This window comes from Oncorhynchus gorbuscha, linkage group LG25 (assembly GCF_021184085.1).
Source record: "Oncorhynchus gorbuscha isolate QuinsamMale2020 ecotype Even-year linkage group LG25, OgorEven_v1.0, whole genome shotgun sequence".
NCBI lineage: Eukaryota > Metazoa > Chordata > Actinopteri > Salmoniformes > Salmonidae > Oncorhynchus > Oncorhynchus gorbuscha.
The window spans coordinates 571,622-590,783 of record NC_060197.1 but is presented as its reverse complement, the minus strand read 5'-3'; the positions used below and the strand labels follow the sequence as shown (position 1 = coordinate 590,783).

General features: G+C 45.3%; 1 protein-coding gene across 1 annotated transcript in view; it reads right to left on the bottom strand.

Moving 5' to 3' along the window:
* Window positions 1-19,162, bottom strand: part of snd1 (staphylococcal nuclease and tudor domain containing 1) — a 326,061-nt gene that overhangs the window by 300,985 nt on the left and 5,914 nt on the right. Inside the window, exons 2-9 of the mRNA XM_046328833.1 lie at window positions 12,580-12,729; window positions 10,630-10,750; window positions 10,287-10,368; window positions 7,215-7,375; window positions 6,246-6,337; window positions 5,088-5,246; window positions 4,663-4,769; window positions 1,800-1,890 (exon numbers count right to left, since the gene is read on the bottom strand). Coding sequence (XP_046184789.1) covers window positions 1,800-1,890; window positions 4,663-4,769; window positions 5,088-5,246; window positions 6,246-6,337; window positions 7,215-7,375; window positions 10,287-10,368; window positions 10,630-10,750; window positions 12,580-12,729 — 963 coding nt within the window. The remainder of the gene's footprint in view (window positions 1-1,799; window positions 1,891-4,662; window positions 4,770-5,087; window positions 5,247-6,245; window positions 6,338-7,214; window positions 7,376-10,286; window positions 10,369-10,629; window positions 10,751-12,579; window positions 12,730-19,162) is intronic.

Below are 19,162 nucleotides of genomic sequence, written 5' to 3'. Positions count from 1 at the left end.
AACTGGCCAATGACAGTTCAGGGAGCTGACAACGTGACAAAACATTGTACCAGTTGACCACCGAACCGATCGATGAAAGTCACCACAAAACCAACACCTATCTATCCCACAAGGTAGTGGAGGTAGTCAACAATGGCAGTTTGAAAAAGCCAAGGTGACATTTTACAACAAACGCAGCGTCGCCGACGAGGCTTGCCTCAAAAAGGCAACCAAATAATTCACTAATCCCTAAACAAATTTGCTAACATGCTGCTGACTTGAGTTGGTGGGTCTCAGTGTTATTCCGACTACTCCCATTCTGAGAACAGCAGGAGGGGAGGAAGAGATGGAGAACCATGCTGGGAACTAGCACAAGGGCTCATCCCTCTACTGGGGAACTGAACCTGCCTGTCTGCAAAAACAATACACAGGGAAGGAAATGCTCAATTCCTCCCTCCATCACTTCTGTCCGTCTACCCCGCTATCTGTCACCCCCCCCCCCCATATCTCTCTCTCCCCCATTCCTCTACACACTTCACTCCTCCCCCATGTCAGCTTCCTTGCCCTGGACTCGGGGAGATCTGAGGGCAGCCGAAGCCAATGCATAAATGTTTGATCCTTTTTTCAGCACAAGAGTCTTCTCTCTGACTCAGGGGGAAAATGCACTAACTTAGCTAGTTTTTGCGTGTGTGTGTGTGTGTGGATTCCTTCACAAACTCATTCTGTAAGCAGATTGCTGCGACGGCAACACCTTTTATGAAACCAAAGGCTAGCCGTGAATATTTCAAGGACTTAGAAGTCCAGCTAACGGATCTGAAAAGAATCTAAGCAGATCATAAAGGCTACTACTTCAGCGAATTAAATCAACTTGCTTTGTGTGTCACCTAAAGAAACTAGATTGTCCAAAGGAAGACCATACCGCAGGCTCAATTCAGAATATAAACAGACAAACTTTGTAAGACACCTCACTTCTGAATATTGGGAATACTTAAAGCTAGTGTCTGGGATTTTGGAAGCTGTTCAAAAGGTAATTTAAATTCCTTTATTCTTAAAGGATTAGGCTGTTTTTGAAATCAGACTGTAGCTTCAAGGGTAACACTAAAACAATAATAGGGGCTATAATGTGTGCTCTTATAACAGCAATAAGGCCAAGCTACATTACTGGAGGCTCCATTTGTGGCTCCGTCTTACTTAGTAGGAAGTAATGGACTCTGACATGGCCAGGTCTGGGATTCATTCAAAGGCAGTTTCCTCTGTGATATTAAGACCATAATCATTTCTCCTGCCGTATACAAATAACATCCAGAACTAATATCCCGTCCCGTGTCTCCGAGCGGAGCCGGAACGTTCTGGGAACGTTGGAGAAACGGCAGGCGATTCTGCAGTCATTTGGCTAGGGCGGGAGTGTTCAAGGTTACTGCTAAAGCCCTTCCTCTTTGTACCTCTGTGCTGGGACTTATTTTGTTGGGGGGGGCACATATTTTGTCAGAGCTCTCAAGGACTGGTCCTGCTTTTGGTGCAGTGCTATGACAAAAATATGAAATAAACAGTTGTGGAAATACTGCAGTAAGCACAGCCATGGAGGCAGCCAGGGAAACATCCCCTAACAACCAAAACAAAGTTAGTCTCATGGATTGAACACAGACTGTGTACTATTAAGAAAGCATCTCCTTTTCCCTCTACCGTCACTCGCTTCCAAATTCATGAAAGGGAGTGAACAAGGAAAGAAGGGAAGGAGACGACCTTTTTGGATTGGAATGCAACCCCAGTCCTAACCCTCCTGAAGCCGTGTAGTATGCAGGCCTGCAGGGTCTTCTTACCTTGGCCACAAACTGACGGTCCTTCTGGTCCATGTTGGCTGTGGGGGCTACGTAGTCCTTCCAGATACGCACTTTACGTTCTTTAGCAGATCTGATAAACAAAAGGATGACTCAGTTAGAAGGGGGATATGTCAACAAAAAGAGGAGAGGAAACAAACAGAAGAGGAATCATCAATGAAGATGTGACGACCTTGGGTAATGTGAAAAGCAGGAGATCTGTTCAAAAGAAGAATGTGAAGGTGGAGAAAACATCCTTTCATACAATTCTCAGTAAATATCAAAACATCCTTTCATATACTGAACAAAATATAAATGCAACAATTTCAATGATTTTGCTGAGTTGTAGTTCATATGAAGGAAATCAGTCAATTGAAATAAATTCATTAGGCCTTCATCCATGGATTTCACGACCGGGCAGGGGCGCAGCCATGGGTGGGCATAGGTCCACCCACTTGGGCGCCAGGCCCATCCACTGGAGAACCTCATTAAAGGGCTTTATTACAGAGATCCTGGGCTGGCGTGTTTACACGTGATCTGTGGTTGCGAGGCCGGTTGGACGTACCGCCAAATTCTCAAAACAACGTTGGAGGTGGCTTATGGTAGAGAAATTAACATTAAATTATCTGGCAACAGCTGTGGTGGACATTCCTGCAGTCACCATGGCAATTGAACTCTCCCTCAAAACTTGAGACATCTGTGGCATTGTGTTGTGTAACAAAACTGGACATTTGAGTGGCCTTTTATCCCCAGCACAAGGTGCACCTGTGTAATGATCATGCTGTATTATCAGCTTCTTGATATGGCAAAGGAGAAAGGCTCACAAACAAGGATGTAAATACATTTGTGCACACCATTTTAGAGAAAAGCTTTGTGCGTATGGAACATTCCTGTGATCTTTTATTTCAGCTCATGAAACATGGGACCAACACTTTACATGTTGCGTTTATATTTTTGTTCAGTATATATATATATTTCCTTGTAAAAATTCATACAAATACACATGTTCATATGTAAAAAATATAAAAGGCAATAGGCCAACATAAAAAGATAAGCACTTCATCATCTGATATTAAACATTTTCATGATGTGTTTAAAACCAGAATATGAAATCAAATCCATGCTAAAACGACTCAGAATAAGGATAATGATAAAGACGGCTCAATTGATATTCTGAGGGTGAAAGTTCCGTATCTCCAGCTGTGCTGGATTCAAACCAACTACAATACTGGATTTATGCCTGGTCAATTACTTCAATTTCCTGCCTCCCTCGGGGTACTCACTGATCTGTACGTACGTACGTAACTTACGTGATATTTCAGAATCAAAAAGAGCCTCATGGTGGGTGTAGCAGGGGGCATGGCAGCTGAGAGAAAAATGGCCGGTTTTAAAGCTAAATTCCTGCAATTCTTTGCACTTTGCCATGGCTAATCCTGTGTTATTTTGCTCAAACATGCTAAATTCATTGTTTTTGCAATTTTCCCTGATTGTCTAACCTTTATTTTGGTGATTTTTAGTTCTCAAAAAAAGAATCTACACACACTCAAAAGTTTGGGATCACTTAGAAATTAACTTGTTTTTGCAAGAAAAGCTAATTTTGTCCATTAAAATAACATCAAATTGATCAGAAATACATTGTTAATGTTATAAATGACTAAACACAAGTCAACAGTGAAGAGGCGACTCCGGGATGCTGGCCTTCTAGGCAGAGTTGAAAAGAAAAAGAAATCTCAGAATGAGACTAATAAAAATAAAAGATTAAGATGGGAAAAAGAACAGACACTGGACAAAGGAACTCTGCCAAGAATGCCAGCATCCCGGAGTTGCCTCTTCACTGTTGACGTTGAGACCGGTGTTTTGCAGGTACTATTAAATGAAGCTGTCAGTTGAGGACTTGTGAGGCATCTGTTTCTCAAACTAGACACTATTGTACTTGTCCTCTTGCTCAGTTGTGCACCAGGGCCTCCCACTCCTCTTTCTATTCTGGTTAGCGCCAGTTTGCGCTGTTCTGTGAAGGGAGTAGGACACAGCATTGTACAAGATGTTCAGATTCTTGGCAATTTCTCGCATGGACTAGACTGACAAGTATCAGAGGAAAGTTTTGTTTCTGACCATTTTGAGCCTGTAATCCAACCAACAAATGCTGATGCTCCAGATACTCAACTAGTCTAAAGAAGGACAGCTTTATTTCTTCTTTAAAATCAGAACTGTTTTCAGCTGTGTTAACATAATTGCAAAATAGTTTAAGGATGAATTAGCCTTTTAAAATGATAAAACTTGGATGAGCTAACACAACGTGCCATTGGAACACAGGAGTGATGGTTGCGGATAATGGGCCTCTGTACTCCTATGTAGATATTCCATTAAAAATCTGCTACAAAAGTCATTTACAACATTAACAATGTCAACACTGTATTTCTGATCAATTTGATGTTATTTTAATGGACAAAAACAAGGACATTTCTAAGTGACCCCAAACGTGTGTGTGTGTGTGTGTGTGTGTGTGTGTGTGTGTGTGTGTGTGTGTGTGTGTGTGTGTGTGTGTGTGTGTGTGTGTGTGTGTGTGTGTGTGTGTGTGTGTGTGTGTGTGTGTGTGTCCATATATTTTACACTGCATGCCTTTTTCCAGTGAGCATGCTATTGTGTCCTCCAATCAAACCTTTGTCAGAACACACTGACAAAGTTGTCAGTCTCACTTCAAATGAGAAAGAAATGAGTCATTTGTAAAGTATTCACACTTAGCCACATGCCCTAACTGGTTGGATAATAAAACGGTTGAGGATAACGATGGTTGTGGTCACATTCACAGATTGACCGTGTTGTGACGTATGTTGCGGTAGTGGTTTTGGTTGGGGAAGGGACTGACTTTTCTCCGGCCCGGAGTTTCTCTGCCCCCTGGGTGTAGACTGCCATGGACCAGTCCACACAGCGGGCGAACCCTTCCTTCAGCAGCAGCTCTGTGATGTTCCCGTTCTGGAGATGAATCAACAAGAACATAGAATAAAATACAATACTTTATATGATACACTATTTATAGAGTTGACTACAATGGAGGAAACAAAGATAGCAGAGTAAGCTGGTCAGAAAGAGATACATTGCCTGCCCTCACACACATTCAGAGAACCTCATACAATGTGAGGTTGAGTACAGTTAAGTGCAACAACCTCAGACTTCCGCAACGTTCAAAATTATCCTTCCTCGCCCTCTGGATTTCAGCGACAGTCCGAGCTACCAGCCTTTGCGTATAGTACAATGCTCAGGGGTTATAGGTGAGGGGTCAGTCAGTCTCACCGGGTGGAGGACGGTACCCAGGATGACCTGGTTGGGGCAGCTCTCCAGGATGATCTGCACGTCCCTCTGGAGCAGACGCGACTCCGTGAAGAACTTGGCCTCGGCAGCGAAGGGCTCTGGCGACTCCGTGCCGTCCGCCTCACGCTTGAACGTCGGACACTGGAGAGAGGATATATAGAATGTAATATGCCATTTAGTAGATCCTTATCCAAAGCAACTTCTAGTACAAGGAGTGCATTTATTTGCGTATGTGACCACAGCGGAAGTGGAACCCACAACCCTGGCATTACTCTGACCAACTGAGCTACACAGGACCAAGGAGGAGAATACAGAAAATACAGTAAATATCTGGGAAACTAGAGACACTCATGACATATAGACCTTCTAGTACAAACAAAACTAGATATGGGAGACAGAGCAGAGCTGGGAGATTGGGCTCTAAAACACCAAGCAGACAGAAGAACAGCTTCAAACAGCTGTAACATCTTAGGTGTGAGAAGGGAAAGACTGGTTATCTGCAGTGGGCCGTTGGTAAAGACTGAGTCATGGAAAAAGATGGATGGACAAAGAGAAGTAACAAAGGAAAATCCCCAACATCACATCCATCTCACAGACCTTATGAGTCAGGAAGTGATACATGTATTATGATTAGTTAACCCCTGCAGAAACATATAGGGATATTTACAGTGGTGGGAAAAGTACACCATTGTCAAACTTGAGTAAAAGTAAAGATACTAGAGTCATTTTCTATTAAGGTAAGTCACCCAGTAAAATACTACTTGAGTCATTTTCTATTAAGGTAAGTCACCCAGTAAAATACTACTTGAGTCATTTTCTATTAAGGTAAGTCACCCAGTAAAATACTACTTGAGTAAAAGTCTCAAAGTATTTGGTTTCAAATATACTTGTGTCAGGGAAAAAGTATGGCATAAAAAGTACATAATTGTCTTTAGGAATGTAGTGAAGTAAAAGTAAAAATATAAATAGTAAAGTAAAGTACAGATACCCCAAAACACTACTTAAGTAGTACTTTCAAGTATTTTACACTACTGGATAATTCGCTAATCAAATCAGAAGGAATATATGCTATAGTCTATAAAAGTTGACCACACACACAAGCACATATCCTATGGTCATAGTACGATCACAGAGACTGACCTTGACCCCAGAGAGCATGACCGTGACCAGGTAGTAGTCGGGCAGGAGCAGGGCACGGACCACACTACCGTCGCGCACGTGCTCAATGACGGCTGAGGAGGAGAGACGAGGGTCAGAAATAAAGTATTCATACATTCAATTTAAACTTTTAATACGATGAAACCATCCGTTTACACAAGGGGAAACATTGTACTAGGACCTCATCATTCAGTTTTATAGGTTCTACACAGAGCCAGTGCTACAGTAGATTCATAGAATCAGGACACTATAATAGGATCTCTATGGATTCAGTTCTATACTGTATGATGCCTTAAAAAGTCAGTGGTCAAATGTATCCATAAACAGGATGAGCTTCACCTCATTCCTCTACTCTATGGAGGGTGTTAACAGTACATGTTGATTACATCCTGCTCTGGTGGGTTACAGAATGTCTTCTGTCACTCTTCTTCAGTTGTCACCCTGACCTCCAAAAAAATCACTTTTGGTGTGAAAGCCAGTTAAATTTGATCTGTAAATGGTGTTTTGGGTGTTTGGGGGCTGAACGAACGCAGTCTGATGAGGTGATCCGCCATAATCCAGACCGGGGAAATGAGTATTCTGATTCCAGTCCCCCAGAACACAATGGAGGGAACATTAAAAGCGTTTTGGCTGGATTGCTACTGCCCATTTCAAAACAGCAGGGGCGGTCTCGCTGAATGGTAAAAAACCTTCCACACCATTTCTCCACTCAATTAAAGGGAGTGGCCGTTAGCTGCGGTGGCGCGGACAGAATGGAGAAAAACGCATTAGAGGGGGTGAAAGTCACATAATGAGCCCACGAGGTGCCATGTAGGGAGCCATTACAGGTCAGATATAGATATGGAGGCATCAGAGGGGGTAAACTCGAGCCAAAACGGTGGATTATGCACCTGTGCACACAGGGGCTTCTAAAAAGGAATGATGAGGTGTATGAGTGTGTGTTAGCCATACCATTGACAGGTTTCTGGTGCATGGAGTCAACGAAGTTGCGGGGGTTCTCGATTATGTACTTGAGGTCTCGTACAGTGTTGGTGCCGCCGCCCTCCGTCCACATGCCCTTCTTGGAGGCCTTGGCCTGGTCCTCCAGGTCACACAGTCTAGCCTGATCTGGACTACACACACCAAGACAAGAAGTGGTTAGTATATAACACACAGGCTGACATTTCAAACTGTAGTAAAGTAGGTGGAACAGATCTTAGAGACAATTGAAATCGTTATTTTTACTGACACAGCGCCCAGTCCCAGCACAGTGCCTTGTTAGGGCATCAGTAAGTGACACCTCTACTGATGCTAGCTAACCTCCCATTACTGGTCCACTTCTCTATATCATCAGTTTGGCCTTAGGGGTAACTGCCAGCCACTCAGGGTGTGTTAGTCCTGGAACTGCATGGCCACTAGATAGCAGTTCTAGCTGCACTGACAGTTCTACTACCACCCCTCAGGCTAAACTGATGAGACTGGCTAGGTGGACATACAACACAGTTCTGCTATGTTGTGCTTTTTAAATCCTTTAGGGTCAAAAAGAGCAATGGTTCCCAAATACATGGTTATGCTTTCATGAGCCACACCAATTCAATAAAAACAGTGTTTCTAGAGAAACAAAATGAGCCTTTAGCTGTGACACGAGGGCCAGTGGCCACGTAATACTTGGGGGATAGGCAATGGTTGATCAACCAAAAACATAAGGGATATTCAAGGGGAAACTTTAGGCACCACAACTTCCTCCATTTGCCTAAACACCAACATGAGTTTCAGACACCTGGTAGATGGCCAAGTACACAACTCTCCAGTTTCACTTCTATCTGCATGAGCTTTCAGGTTCAGCCTGTTGATAGTCAGACTGGGCCTCTAACAAAGATCAGAGGGCTCTTTGAAGACAACATGGCACTCAACAACTCCCTCAAGCAGGCAAGGCGGTGATATGTCTCAATTAATTCCACGCTGGTTCAAAACAAAAATGGCGACCGTTATCTTGAAAGACCATCAACTTTTCCCACATTTTTCCCCCTTTTCTTAATTGTTTTCCGTCGTCGTGTGAAGACTTTTAACAAGTTTTTTATGGAGTGGAGAAGTGAGGCTTGCCCATGACTGATATGAGAAATGGAGAGTGAGATAGTGGGACTGGGTTCTTTGTTGAAATGTGCACTGTGTAAATTGAGCCTTTTTACATTGATGCTGTCTGAAAGGGAGAGTGGGTGCTAGGTTTAGAAAGAAAGCGGCACAAAGTGGTACTCAATTAAAACACATCTCTCACACAAAGAGAGAGTCTGAGTGTTCTGAAACAGCTCCTAATTGGAGCATTGGACTGGCGCCCAACACCACCAGTACGTCTCCCCCCATTCCTTCGACTGTTCTAGACACAAATCCCAACTGAAATAAAACTGTTTCTTCCTTACCGAAGCAAGAATAGAGAACATTAACTTTCTGGGCCAGACTAAAAAAATCCTACAGAAAGTCAATTGCACTTAAGCTACTTAGGACTAACAGCACAAACCACAGATTGAGGCTGTGCCAATTCCCTATGGTGTAGTGCACTTATTTTGACCAGGGCCCATAGGGTTCTGGATAAAAGTAGTGCACTATGTAGGGAATAGGGTGCCATTTGGGATGCATCTTGAGGCAAGCCCAGATACTGAACGGACACAGCGAGATACTGCAAGAATGCGACTAGGCTGACGATCAGAGATTAATGAAGACACAGGAGGTGGCCTACCTGGTACTGTGTGATGAGAGCATGTAAAATCAAGTGTATCTGGCACCGAAAATCTGACAAATACGGCAGACCGAAACAGAAGCACTGGACATTGAAGAACGTGGTTCAGAAGAGGCACCCCTCAGCAGTTTAGCCACTCCACTGGGGATCGCAGTTTAAAGGATCAATAGTTGTGAAGCAGTGGTACCAATGCTAATTTGGATTCCTCACCGCCGGTCGGTGTGGTTACATAAACCACAACGCCCCCTTCCCCCTTTCAGTAGTTTAACAAAACAGCCACAGCCAGAGAGACAACCTACTTTCTCATTGGCCAGGAGGAGCCTGCCAAAATCCTCAGGCAGTGGTGGTGGCCCCATGGTCGGGTTCCCTTGGAAGACACAGAAAGTGTTTGAAGAGGAGATCTGTGTAGTGGAATTGTGTGCGAGTGTGCCCCAGCAGCTTGCCGTAGCAGCGAGGAGAGGATGATTGGCATGCGGCCCGGGCCTTCTGTTAATTGGCGCCTGGCATAGTTTGGGCGCCACGGACAGCCAGGTTCGGAACATGTGCTCGCCCGCTCCTTTTCAAATCATCATCATCGCCCTCCGATTGGGGTGATCGTCAAGAGCAATCGCCAGGCTAATGAATAAGGGTCTGCTCGTCTCCCAGCCCTCCCACCATAATAGCCACCCCATTTGGGCCAAACGACAGCCTGCGTAGAGGCGTTTACATTAAAGCCTGTTCCAAGCCATTGCGTGGAATGCTTGAAACGAGTCATTAAGTCCAAAATATGCAGGCAGACTATTTATTCATTCATCTGGTACCCACAGTGAAAACACAGGTTTCACAGCACTGAACTCCTGTAGTGCCCAGTCAAGCCCTGGGGGCGATCAATCACTCAGAGGTGAAAGGGTGTTTTGGGACAGTTATTAGACCGGTGAGCTTTATGTTATGTATGACAGAGGCTTTTGAGACTGCCGATCAGTGGGAAAGCCTCAATGTTACTGCAGGGCAACACTGCCACCACCTGGACTCACACCTTAACTGAAACCCTCAAGTGGGGGGGGTTCTATGTGCAGTGGCATTGTGTCATCAATAATACATGCAGCCCATTGTGACAACAGGTAGCCCAGTGATAGTCACACTATTTTCTAATCTCTGTCATAGTGCAAGTGCAAATTCTACTGTGACAAATTGACTGTGTTGTGTTTCCCTGGTTACCACCACTTCAAATCTCCATGGGGCTGATTAAAGCCTTTGTAAGTCAATCAACACCCTGTTAAAAGACTGATGCACCCTGTTGCTTGTGATATCACAGCACTGCTGAGTCTTACTTGTTGCCCCGGATTCCTTCCCTGCGGACGGTGGCGAGGCCCTCGTTCACCAGAGATTCAGCAATGTTCTCACCAGTGGTGTCTAGAGAGAGAGAGACAGAGGATTTAACACTAAAGAAAGAGAGTTTTAGTAAAGGACAAAGTGGGTTGTATGAGGGTTCATGCATGAAAGAGTCCATTCACTCAATCAACACAAATGCAGTCAATTCAAGGAGGGAATTGAAATCCTGTGGGATATAGACAAATAGTGCACCAGTGATGTAGTGAGGTTTTTCCCCGACTAGTAGTAACTCTGGCCTCTATTTGTGGCTAGGCCTGTGAAAATGTCTGGTGGTCTTCTCACCTCTGCCCAGGTACACCATGCCGTATTCTCTGCCCAGAGCAGTCTTGACCTCCACTGTGAAGCATACCTCCTTCCCAATCAGCATCTTGCGCAGGAACTCTCTGGCCTGGAAGGCATAGGGCTGCAAGGGAAAGAAGACAGATAGCCATGATCAACAGGTCAATGTTATACCACTAGGGGCACCAAATAATCAATCACCCACAATTCATTTACAGACCAAGACCAGAGAGATAGGAATCATCTTTGCCATTATTGCATCTGTGACCACAAGGGTAGCGCAATCTCCATTTTGATGTAGTCAATTTCACTTTTACACAATTGGCTGATCCCTCCTGATGACCCAGTTGGACATGACTCCAACATAGTCACCAGGAGGGGTCAGCCAATGAAGTTGGATGTACCACCCAGTTGACTACATTAAAATGGTGGAAGGCCTCAAATGTCACTTCCCATGCTAACACAGCCTTTTGTCCACAAGCAGCCTCTATCATGCTCTATGACCCTGACCAAAAACAACCATTTCTTATTTTCCGTTATAAGGCAGATGGGACACAGAGTACATTTGGAAAGTATTCAAACCCCTTGACTTTTTCCACATTGTTATATTACTGCCTTAAATATAAAATATATTAAATTGTTTCCCCCCCCCTCAATCCACACACAATACCCCGTAATGACAAAGCAAAAATATTATTTATTTATTTAAAATAAACAGAATTATGACACTTACATAAGTATTCAGACCCTTTACTCAGTACTTTGTTGAAGCACCTTTGGTAGCGATTACAGCATTGAGTCTACTTGGGTATGACGCTACAAGCTTGGCACGCCTGTATTTGGGGAGTTTCTCCCATTTTTGTCTGCAGATCCTTTCAAGGTCTGCCAGGTTGGATGTGGAGCATCACTGCACAGGACATTCAGAGACTCCTGCGTCACCTTGGCTGTGTGCTTAGGGTTGTTGACTTGTTGGAAGGTGAACCATTGCCCCAGTCTGAGGTCCTGAGTGCTCTGGAGCATGTTTTCATCAAGGATAAGTCTGTACTTAGCTCCGTTCATCTTTCCCTTGATCCTTACTGGTCTCCCAGTCCCTACTGCTGAAAACTCTGACCAAGGTCCTTCTCCCACGATTGCTCATTTGGCCAGACAGACAGGGCTAGTAAAAATATTGCTGGTTCCAAACTTCTTCCATTTAAGAATAATAGAGTCCACTGTGTTCTTGGTCCCCTTCAATGTTGCAGACATTTTTTGGAACCCTTCCTCAGATCTGTGCCTCAACACAATCCAGTCTCTGAGGTCTACGGACAATTCCTTCGACCTCATTGATTGGTTTTTGCTCTTACATGCGTTGTCAACTGTGGGACCTTATATAGACAGGTGTGTGTGCCTTTCTAAATCATGTCCAATTAATTTAATTTACCACAGGTGGACTCCAACCAAGTTGTAGAAACATCAAGGAGGATCCATTTAAACAGGATGCATCGGAGCTTAATTTCGAGCCTCAGAGGAAAGGGTCTGAACTCTTACGTAATAAGGCATTTCAGTTTAATATGTTTTTTTATTTGTAATTATGAGGTATTGTGTGTAGATTGATGAGGATTTATTTTTATTTAATCCATTTTAGAACAAAATGTAACAAAATGTGGAAAAGGGGAGGGGGTCTGAATACTTTCTGAATGCACTGCATATGCTTTACTAGACAACAAGTATCATAGATCAGCGATTATATAACTGTCACTGCAGGTGGAACCTGATCGAAGGACACCCAACACGTTTTCTTAGACAACACTCCACCCTAATTATGCTGCTCCCGAAAGTGAAAGAACCGTCTCCATGCAGCCACCTGAAATTCATTTTTCCCTTATGAATCTCAACACAACGTCTACCCCCCTCACTCTTCTTCATGAATGGACCAGCCCACTGTCAGTGATTGGTTGAAGTGCTTCAACTCACCTCGTCAGGGGTGTCCTTTTGGTCAGGCTGGCTCTGGGGGGCGCGGCGAGCTAGCGCTCCGGTACGGATGTTGCTCAGGTTGATCTGACGCTCCGGGGGCGGGCCTCCCCGTGGCTGGCCCCTCACGATTATTGCACATCCTGACAAGACCTGGAAGAGAGGAACATCACAGTAAATATTAGTATTGGGCTATTAGGGAAAAGACCAGGGTTATTTACATTGTAGCAGTGGTAGGTAAGACCACGCACAATAATTATTAGAATGTAGATAAGCTAATCGAAGACTATTAATGGACTGATATGGAAGTAGAGGTTTTGGTAGTGCTTATAATTTTCACAAATTCTCTCAGAACTCAACAGTATTCCATGGAGGTGGAGGAAAAACACGTTGATGAAAGAGAATGACTGTATATAGTCTAGTTGTAGCAGTTGTAATAGTGATAATAGTAATAGCAGTAGTAATAGCAGTAGTGGGAATAGTAATAATAGCAGTAATAGCAGTAGTGATAGTAATAGCAGTATTAATAATAGCAGTAGGGAAACTAGTAGTAGTAATAGTGGCAATAGTAGTAGCAGTAGTGATAAGTGGTAATAGTAAGAGTAGCAGTAGTGATAATAGTAGTAGTAATAGTAATAGCAGTAGTGGTAATAGAAAAAGTAGTGGCAATAGCAATAGTAATAGCAATAGTAGTAGTAGTGGTAATAGTAATAATAGCAGTGGTAATAGTAATAATAGCAGTAGTGGTAAAGTAATAGTGGTAATGGTAATAACGTCAGCAGTGAGTGGTAATAACGACAGCGATAGTAGTGAGTGGTAATAACGGCAGCGATAGTCGTGAGTGGTGGTAACGGCAGCAGTGAGTGGTGGTAACGGCAGCAGTGAGTGGTAATAACGGCAGCGATAGTAGTGAGTGGTAATAACGGCAGCGATAGTAGTGAGTGGTAATAACGGCAGCGATAGTAGTGAGTGGTAATAACGGCAGCGATAGTAGTGAGTGGTAATAACGGCAGCGATAGTAGTGAGTGGTAATAACGGCAGCGATAGTAGTGAGTGGTAATAACGGCAGCGATAGTAGTGAGTGGTAATAACGGCAGCGATAGTAGTGAGTGGTAATAACGGCAGCGATAGTAGTGAGTGGTAGATAGTAGTGAGTGGTAATAACGGCAGCGATAGTAGTGAGTGGTAATAACGGCAGCGATATAGTAGTGAGTGGTAATAACGGCAGCGATAGTAGTGAGTGGTAATAACGGCAGCGATAGTAGTGAGTGGTAATAACGGCAGCGATAGTAGTGAGTGGTAATAACGGCAGCGATAGTAGTGAGTGGTAATAACGGCAGCGATAGTAGTGAGTGGTAATAACGGCAGCGATAGTAGTGAGTGGTAATAACGGCAGCGATAGTAGTGAGTGGTAATAACGGCAGCGATAGTAGTGAGTGGTGGTAGTGAGTGGTAATAACGGCAGCGATAGTAGTGAGTGGTAATAACGGCAGCGATAGTAGTGAGTGGTGGTAACGGCAGCAGTGAGTGGTAATAACGGCAGCGATAGTAGTGAGTGGTGGTAACGGCAGCAGTGAGTGGTAATAACGGCAGCGATAGTAGTGAGTGGTAATAACGGCAGCGATAGTAGTGAGTGGTGGTAACGGCAGCGATAGTAGTGAGTGGTGGTAACGGCAGCAGTGAGTGGTAATAACGGCAGCGATAGTAGTGAGTGGTGGTAACGGCAGCGATAGTAGTGAGTGGTGGTAACGGCAGCGATAGTAGTGAGTGGTGGTAACGGCAGCGATAGTAGTGAGTGGTGGTAACGGCAGCGATAGTAGTGAGTGGTGGTAACGGCAGCAGTGAGTGGTAATAACGGCAGCGATAGTAGTGAGTGGTAATAACGGCAGCGATAGTAGTGAGTGGTGGTAACGGCAGCGATAGTAGTGAGTGGTAATAACGGCAGCGATAGTAGTGAGTGGTGGTAACGGCAGCGATAGTAGTGAGTGGTGGTAACGGCAGCAGTGAGTGGTAATAACGGCAGCGATAGTAGTAGTAACGGCAGCAGTGAGTGGTAATAACGGCAGCGATAGTAGTGAGTGGTGGTAACGGCAGCGATAGTAGTGAGTGGTGGTAACGGCAGCGATAGTAGTGAGTGGTAATAACGGCAGCGATAGTAGTGAGTGGTGGTAACGGCAGCAGTGAGTGGTAATAACGGCAGCGATAGTAGTGAGTGGTAATAACGGCAGTGAGTGGTAAGCGCGATAGTAGTGAGTGGTAATAACGGCAGCGATAGTAGTGAGTGGTAATAACGGCAGCGATAGTAGTGAGTGGTAATAACGGCAGCGATAGTAGTGAGTGGTAATAACGGCAGCGATAGTAGTGAGTGGTAATAACGGCAGCGATAGTAGTGAGTGGTGGTAACGGCAGCGATAGTAGTGAGTGGTAATAACGGCAGCGATAGTAGTGAGTGGTGGTAACGGCAGCGATAGTAGTGAGTGGTGGTAACGGCAGCGATAGTAGTGAGTGGTAATAACGGCAGCGATAGTAGTGAGTGGTGGTAACGGCAGCGATAGTAGTGAGTGGTGGTAACGGCAGCGATAGTAGTGAGTGGTGGTAACGGCAGCGATAGTAGTGAGTGGTAATAACGGCAGCGATAGTAGTGAGTGGTAATAACGGCAGCGATAGTAGTGAGTGGTAATAACGGCAGCGATAGTAGTGAGTGGTGGTAACGGCAGCGATAGTAGTGAGTAACGGCAGAGTGGTAATAACGGCAGCGATAGTAGTGAGTGGTAATAACGGCAGCGATAGTAGTGAGTGGTAATAACGGCAGCGATAGTAGTGAGTGGTAATAACGGCAGCAGTGAGTGGTAATAACGGTAGCGATAGTAGTGAGTGGTGGTAACGGCAGCAGTGAGTGGTGGTAACGGCAGCGATAGTAGTGAGTGGTAATAACGGCAGCGATAGTAGTGAGTGGTAATAACGGCAGCGATAGTAGTGAGTGGTAATAACGGCAGCGATAGTAGTGAGTGGTAATAACGGCAGCGATAGTAGTGAGTGGTAATAACGGCAGCGATAGTAGTGAGTGGTAATAACGGCAGCGATAGTAGTGAGTGGTAATAACGGCAGCGATAGTAGTGAGTGGTGGTAACGGCAGCGATAGTAGTGAGTGGTAATAACGGCAGCGATAGTAGTGAGTGGTGGTAACGGCAGCGATAGTAGTGAGTGGTGGTAACGGCAGCGATAGTAGTGAGTGGTAATAACGGCAGCGATAGTAGTGAGTGGTAATAACGGCAGCGATAGTAGTGAGTGGTAATAACGGCAGCGATAGTAGTGAGTGGTAATAACGGCAGCGATAGTAGTGAGTGGTAATAACGGCAGCGATAGTAGTGAGTGGTAATAACGCAGCGATAGTAGTGAGTGGTAATAACGGCAGCGATAGTAGTGAGTGGTAATAACGCAGCGATAGTAGTGAGTGGTGGTAACGGCAGCGATAGTAGTGAGTGGTAATAACGGCAGCGATAGTAGTGAGTGGTAATAACGGCAGCAGTGAGTGGTAATAACGGCAGCGATAGTAGTGAGTGGTGGTAACGGCAGCAGTGAGTGGTAATAACGGCAGCGATAGTAGTGAGTGGTAATAACGGCAGCGATAGTAGTGAGTGGTGGTAACGCAGCAGCGATAGTAGTGAGTGGTGGTAACGGCAGCGATAGTAGTGAGTGGTAATAACGGCAGCGATAGTAGTGAGTGGTAATAACGGCAGCGATAGTAGTGAGTGGTGGTAACGGCAGCGATAGTAGTGAGTGGTAATAACGGCAGCGATAGTAGTGAGTGGTAATAACGGCAGCGATAGTAGTGAGTGGTAATAACGGCAGCGATAGTAGTGAGTGGTAATAACGGCAGCGATAGTAGTGAGTGGTGGTAACGGCAGCGATAGTAGTGAGTGGTGGTAACGGCAGCGATAGTAGTGAGTGGTAATAACGGCAGCGATAGTAGTGAGTGGTGGTAACGGCAGCGATAGTAGTGAGTGGTAATAACGGCAGCGATAGTAGTGAGTGGTGGTAACGGCAGCAGTGAGTGGTAATAACGGCAGCGATAGTAGTGAGTGGTGGTAACGGCAGCGATAGTAGTGAGTGGTGGTAACGGCAGCGATAGTAGTGAGTGGTAATAACGGCAGCGATAGTAGTGAGTGGTAATAACGGCAGCGATAGTAGTGAGTGGTGGTAACGGCAGCGATAGTAGTGAGTGGTGGTAACGGCAGCGATAGTAGTGAGTGGTGGTAACGGCAGCGATAGTAGTGAGTGGTAATAACGGCAGCGATAGTAGTGAGTGGTAATAACGGCAGCGATAGTAGTGAGTGGTAATAACGGCAGCGATAGTAGTGAGTGGTGGTAACGGCAGCGATAGTAGTGAGTGGTAATAACGGCAGCGATAGTAGTGAGTGGTAATAACGGCAGCGATAGTAGTGAGTGGTGGTAACGGCAGCGATAGTAGTGAGTGGTAATAACGGCAGCGATAGTAGTGAGTGGTGGTAACGGCAGCGATAGTAGTGAGTGGTAATAACGGCAGCGATAGTAGTGAGTGGTGGTAACGGCAGCGATAGTAGTGAGTGGTAATAACGGCAGCGATAGTAGTGAGTGGTGGTAACGGCAGCGATAGTAGTGAGTGGTAATAACGGCAGCGATAGTAGTGAGTGGTGGTAACGGCAGCGATAGTAGTGAGTGGTAATAACGGCAGCGATAGTAGTGAGTGGTGGTAACGGCAGCGATAGTAGTGAGTGGTAATAACGGCAGCGATAGTAGTGAGTGGTGGTAACGGCAGCAGTGAGTGGTAATAACGGCAGCGATAGTAGTGAGTGGTGGTAACGGCAGCGATAGTAGTGAGTGGTAATAACGCAGCGATAGCGATAGTAGTGAGTGGTGGTAACGGCAGCGATAGTAGTGAGTGGTGGTAACGGCAGCGATAGTAGTGAGTGGTGGTAACGGCAGCGATAGTAGTGAGTGGTGGTAACGGCAGCGATAGTAGTGAGTGGTAATAACGGCAGCGATAGTAGTGAGTGGTAATAACGGCAGCGATAGTAGTGAGTGGTAATAACGGCAGCAGTGAGTGGTAATAACGGCAGCGATAGTAGTGAGTGGTAATAACGGCAGCAGTGAGTGGTAATAACGGCAGCGATAGTAGTGAGTGGTGGTAACGGCAGCGATAGTAGTGAGTGGTAATAACGGCAGCGATAGTAGTGAGTGGTAATAACGGCAGCGATAGTAGTGAGTGGTGGTAACGGCAGCGATAGTAGTGAGTGGTGGTAACGGCAGCGATAGTAGTGAGTGGTAATAACGGCAGCGATAGTAGTGAGTGGTAATAACGGCAGCGATAGTAGTGAGTGGTAATAACGGCAGCGATAGTAGTGAGTGGTAATAACGGCAGCGATAGTAGTGAGTGGTAATAACGGCAGCGATAGTAGTGAGTGGTAATAACGGCAGCAGTGAGTGGTAATAGCGATAGTAGTGAGTGGTAATAACGCGATAGTAGTGAGTGGTAATAACGGCAGCGATAGTAGTGAGTGGTAGTAGTGAGTGGTAATAACGGCAGCGATAGTAGTGAGTGGTAATAACGGCAGCAGTGAGTGGTAATAACGGCAGCGATAGTAGTGAGTGGTGAGTAGTGAGTGGTAATAACGGCAGCGATAGTAGTGAGTGGTAATAACGGCAGCGATAGTAGTGAGTGGTAATACGGCAGCGATAGTAGTGAGTGGTAATAACGACAGCGATAGTAGTGAGTGGTAATAACGGCAGCGATAGTAGTGAGTGGTAATAACGGCAGCGATAGTAGTGAGTGGTAATAACGCAGCGATAGTAGTGAGTGGTAATAACGGCAGCGATAGTAGTGAGTGGTAATAACGGCAGCGATAGTAGTGAGTGGTAATAACGGCAGCGATAGTAGTGAGTGGTAATAACGGCAGCAGTAGTGAGTGGTAATAACAGCGATAGTAGTGAGTGGTGGTAACGGCAGCGATAGTAGTGAGTGGTAATAACGGCAGCGATAGTAGTGAGTGGTGGTAACGGCAGCGATAGTAGTGAGTGGTAATAACGGCAGCGATAGTAGTGAGTGGTAATAACGGCAGCGATAGTAGTGAGTGGTGGTAACGGCAGCGATAGTAGTGAGTGGTAATAACGGCAGCGATAGTAGTGAGTGGTGGTAACGGCAGCGATAGTAGTGAGTGGTGGTAACGGCAGCGATAGTAGTGAGTGGTGGTAACGGCAGCGATAGTAGTGAGTGGTAATAACGGCAGCGATAGTAGTGAGTGGTGGTAACGGCAGCGATAGTAGTGAGTGGTAATAACGGCAGCGATAGTAGTGAGTGGTAATAACGGCAGCGATAGTAGTGAGTGGTAATAACGGCAGCGATAGTAGTGAGTGGTAATAACGGCAGCGATAGTAGTGAGTGGTAATAACGGCAGCGATAGTAGTGAGTGGTAATAACGGCAGCGATAGTAGTGAGTGGTAATAACGGCAGCGATAGTAGTGAGTGGTAATAACGCAGCGATAGTAGTGAGTGGTAATAACGGCAGCGATAGTAGTGAGTGGTAATAACGGCAGCGATAGTAGTGAG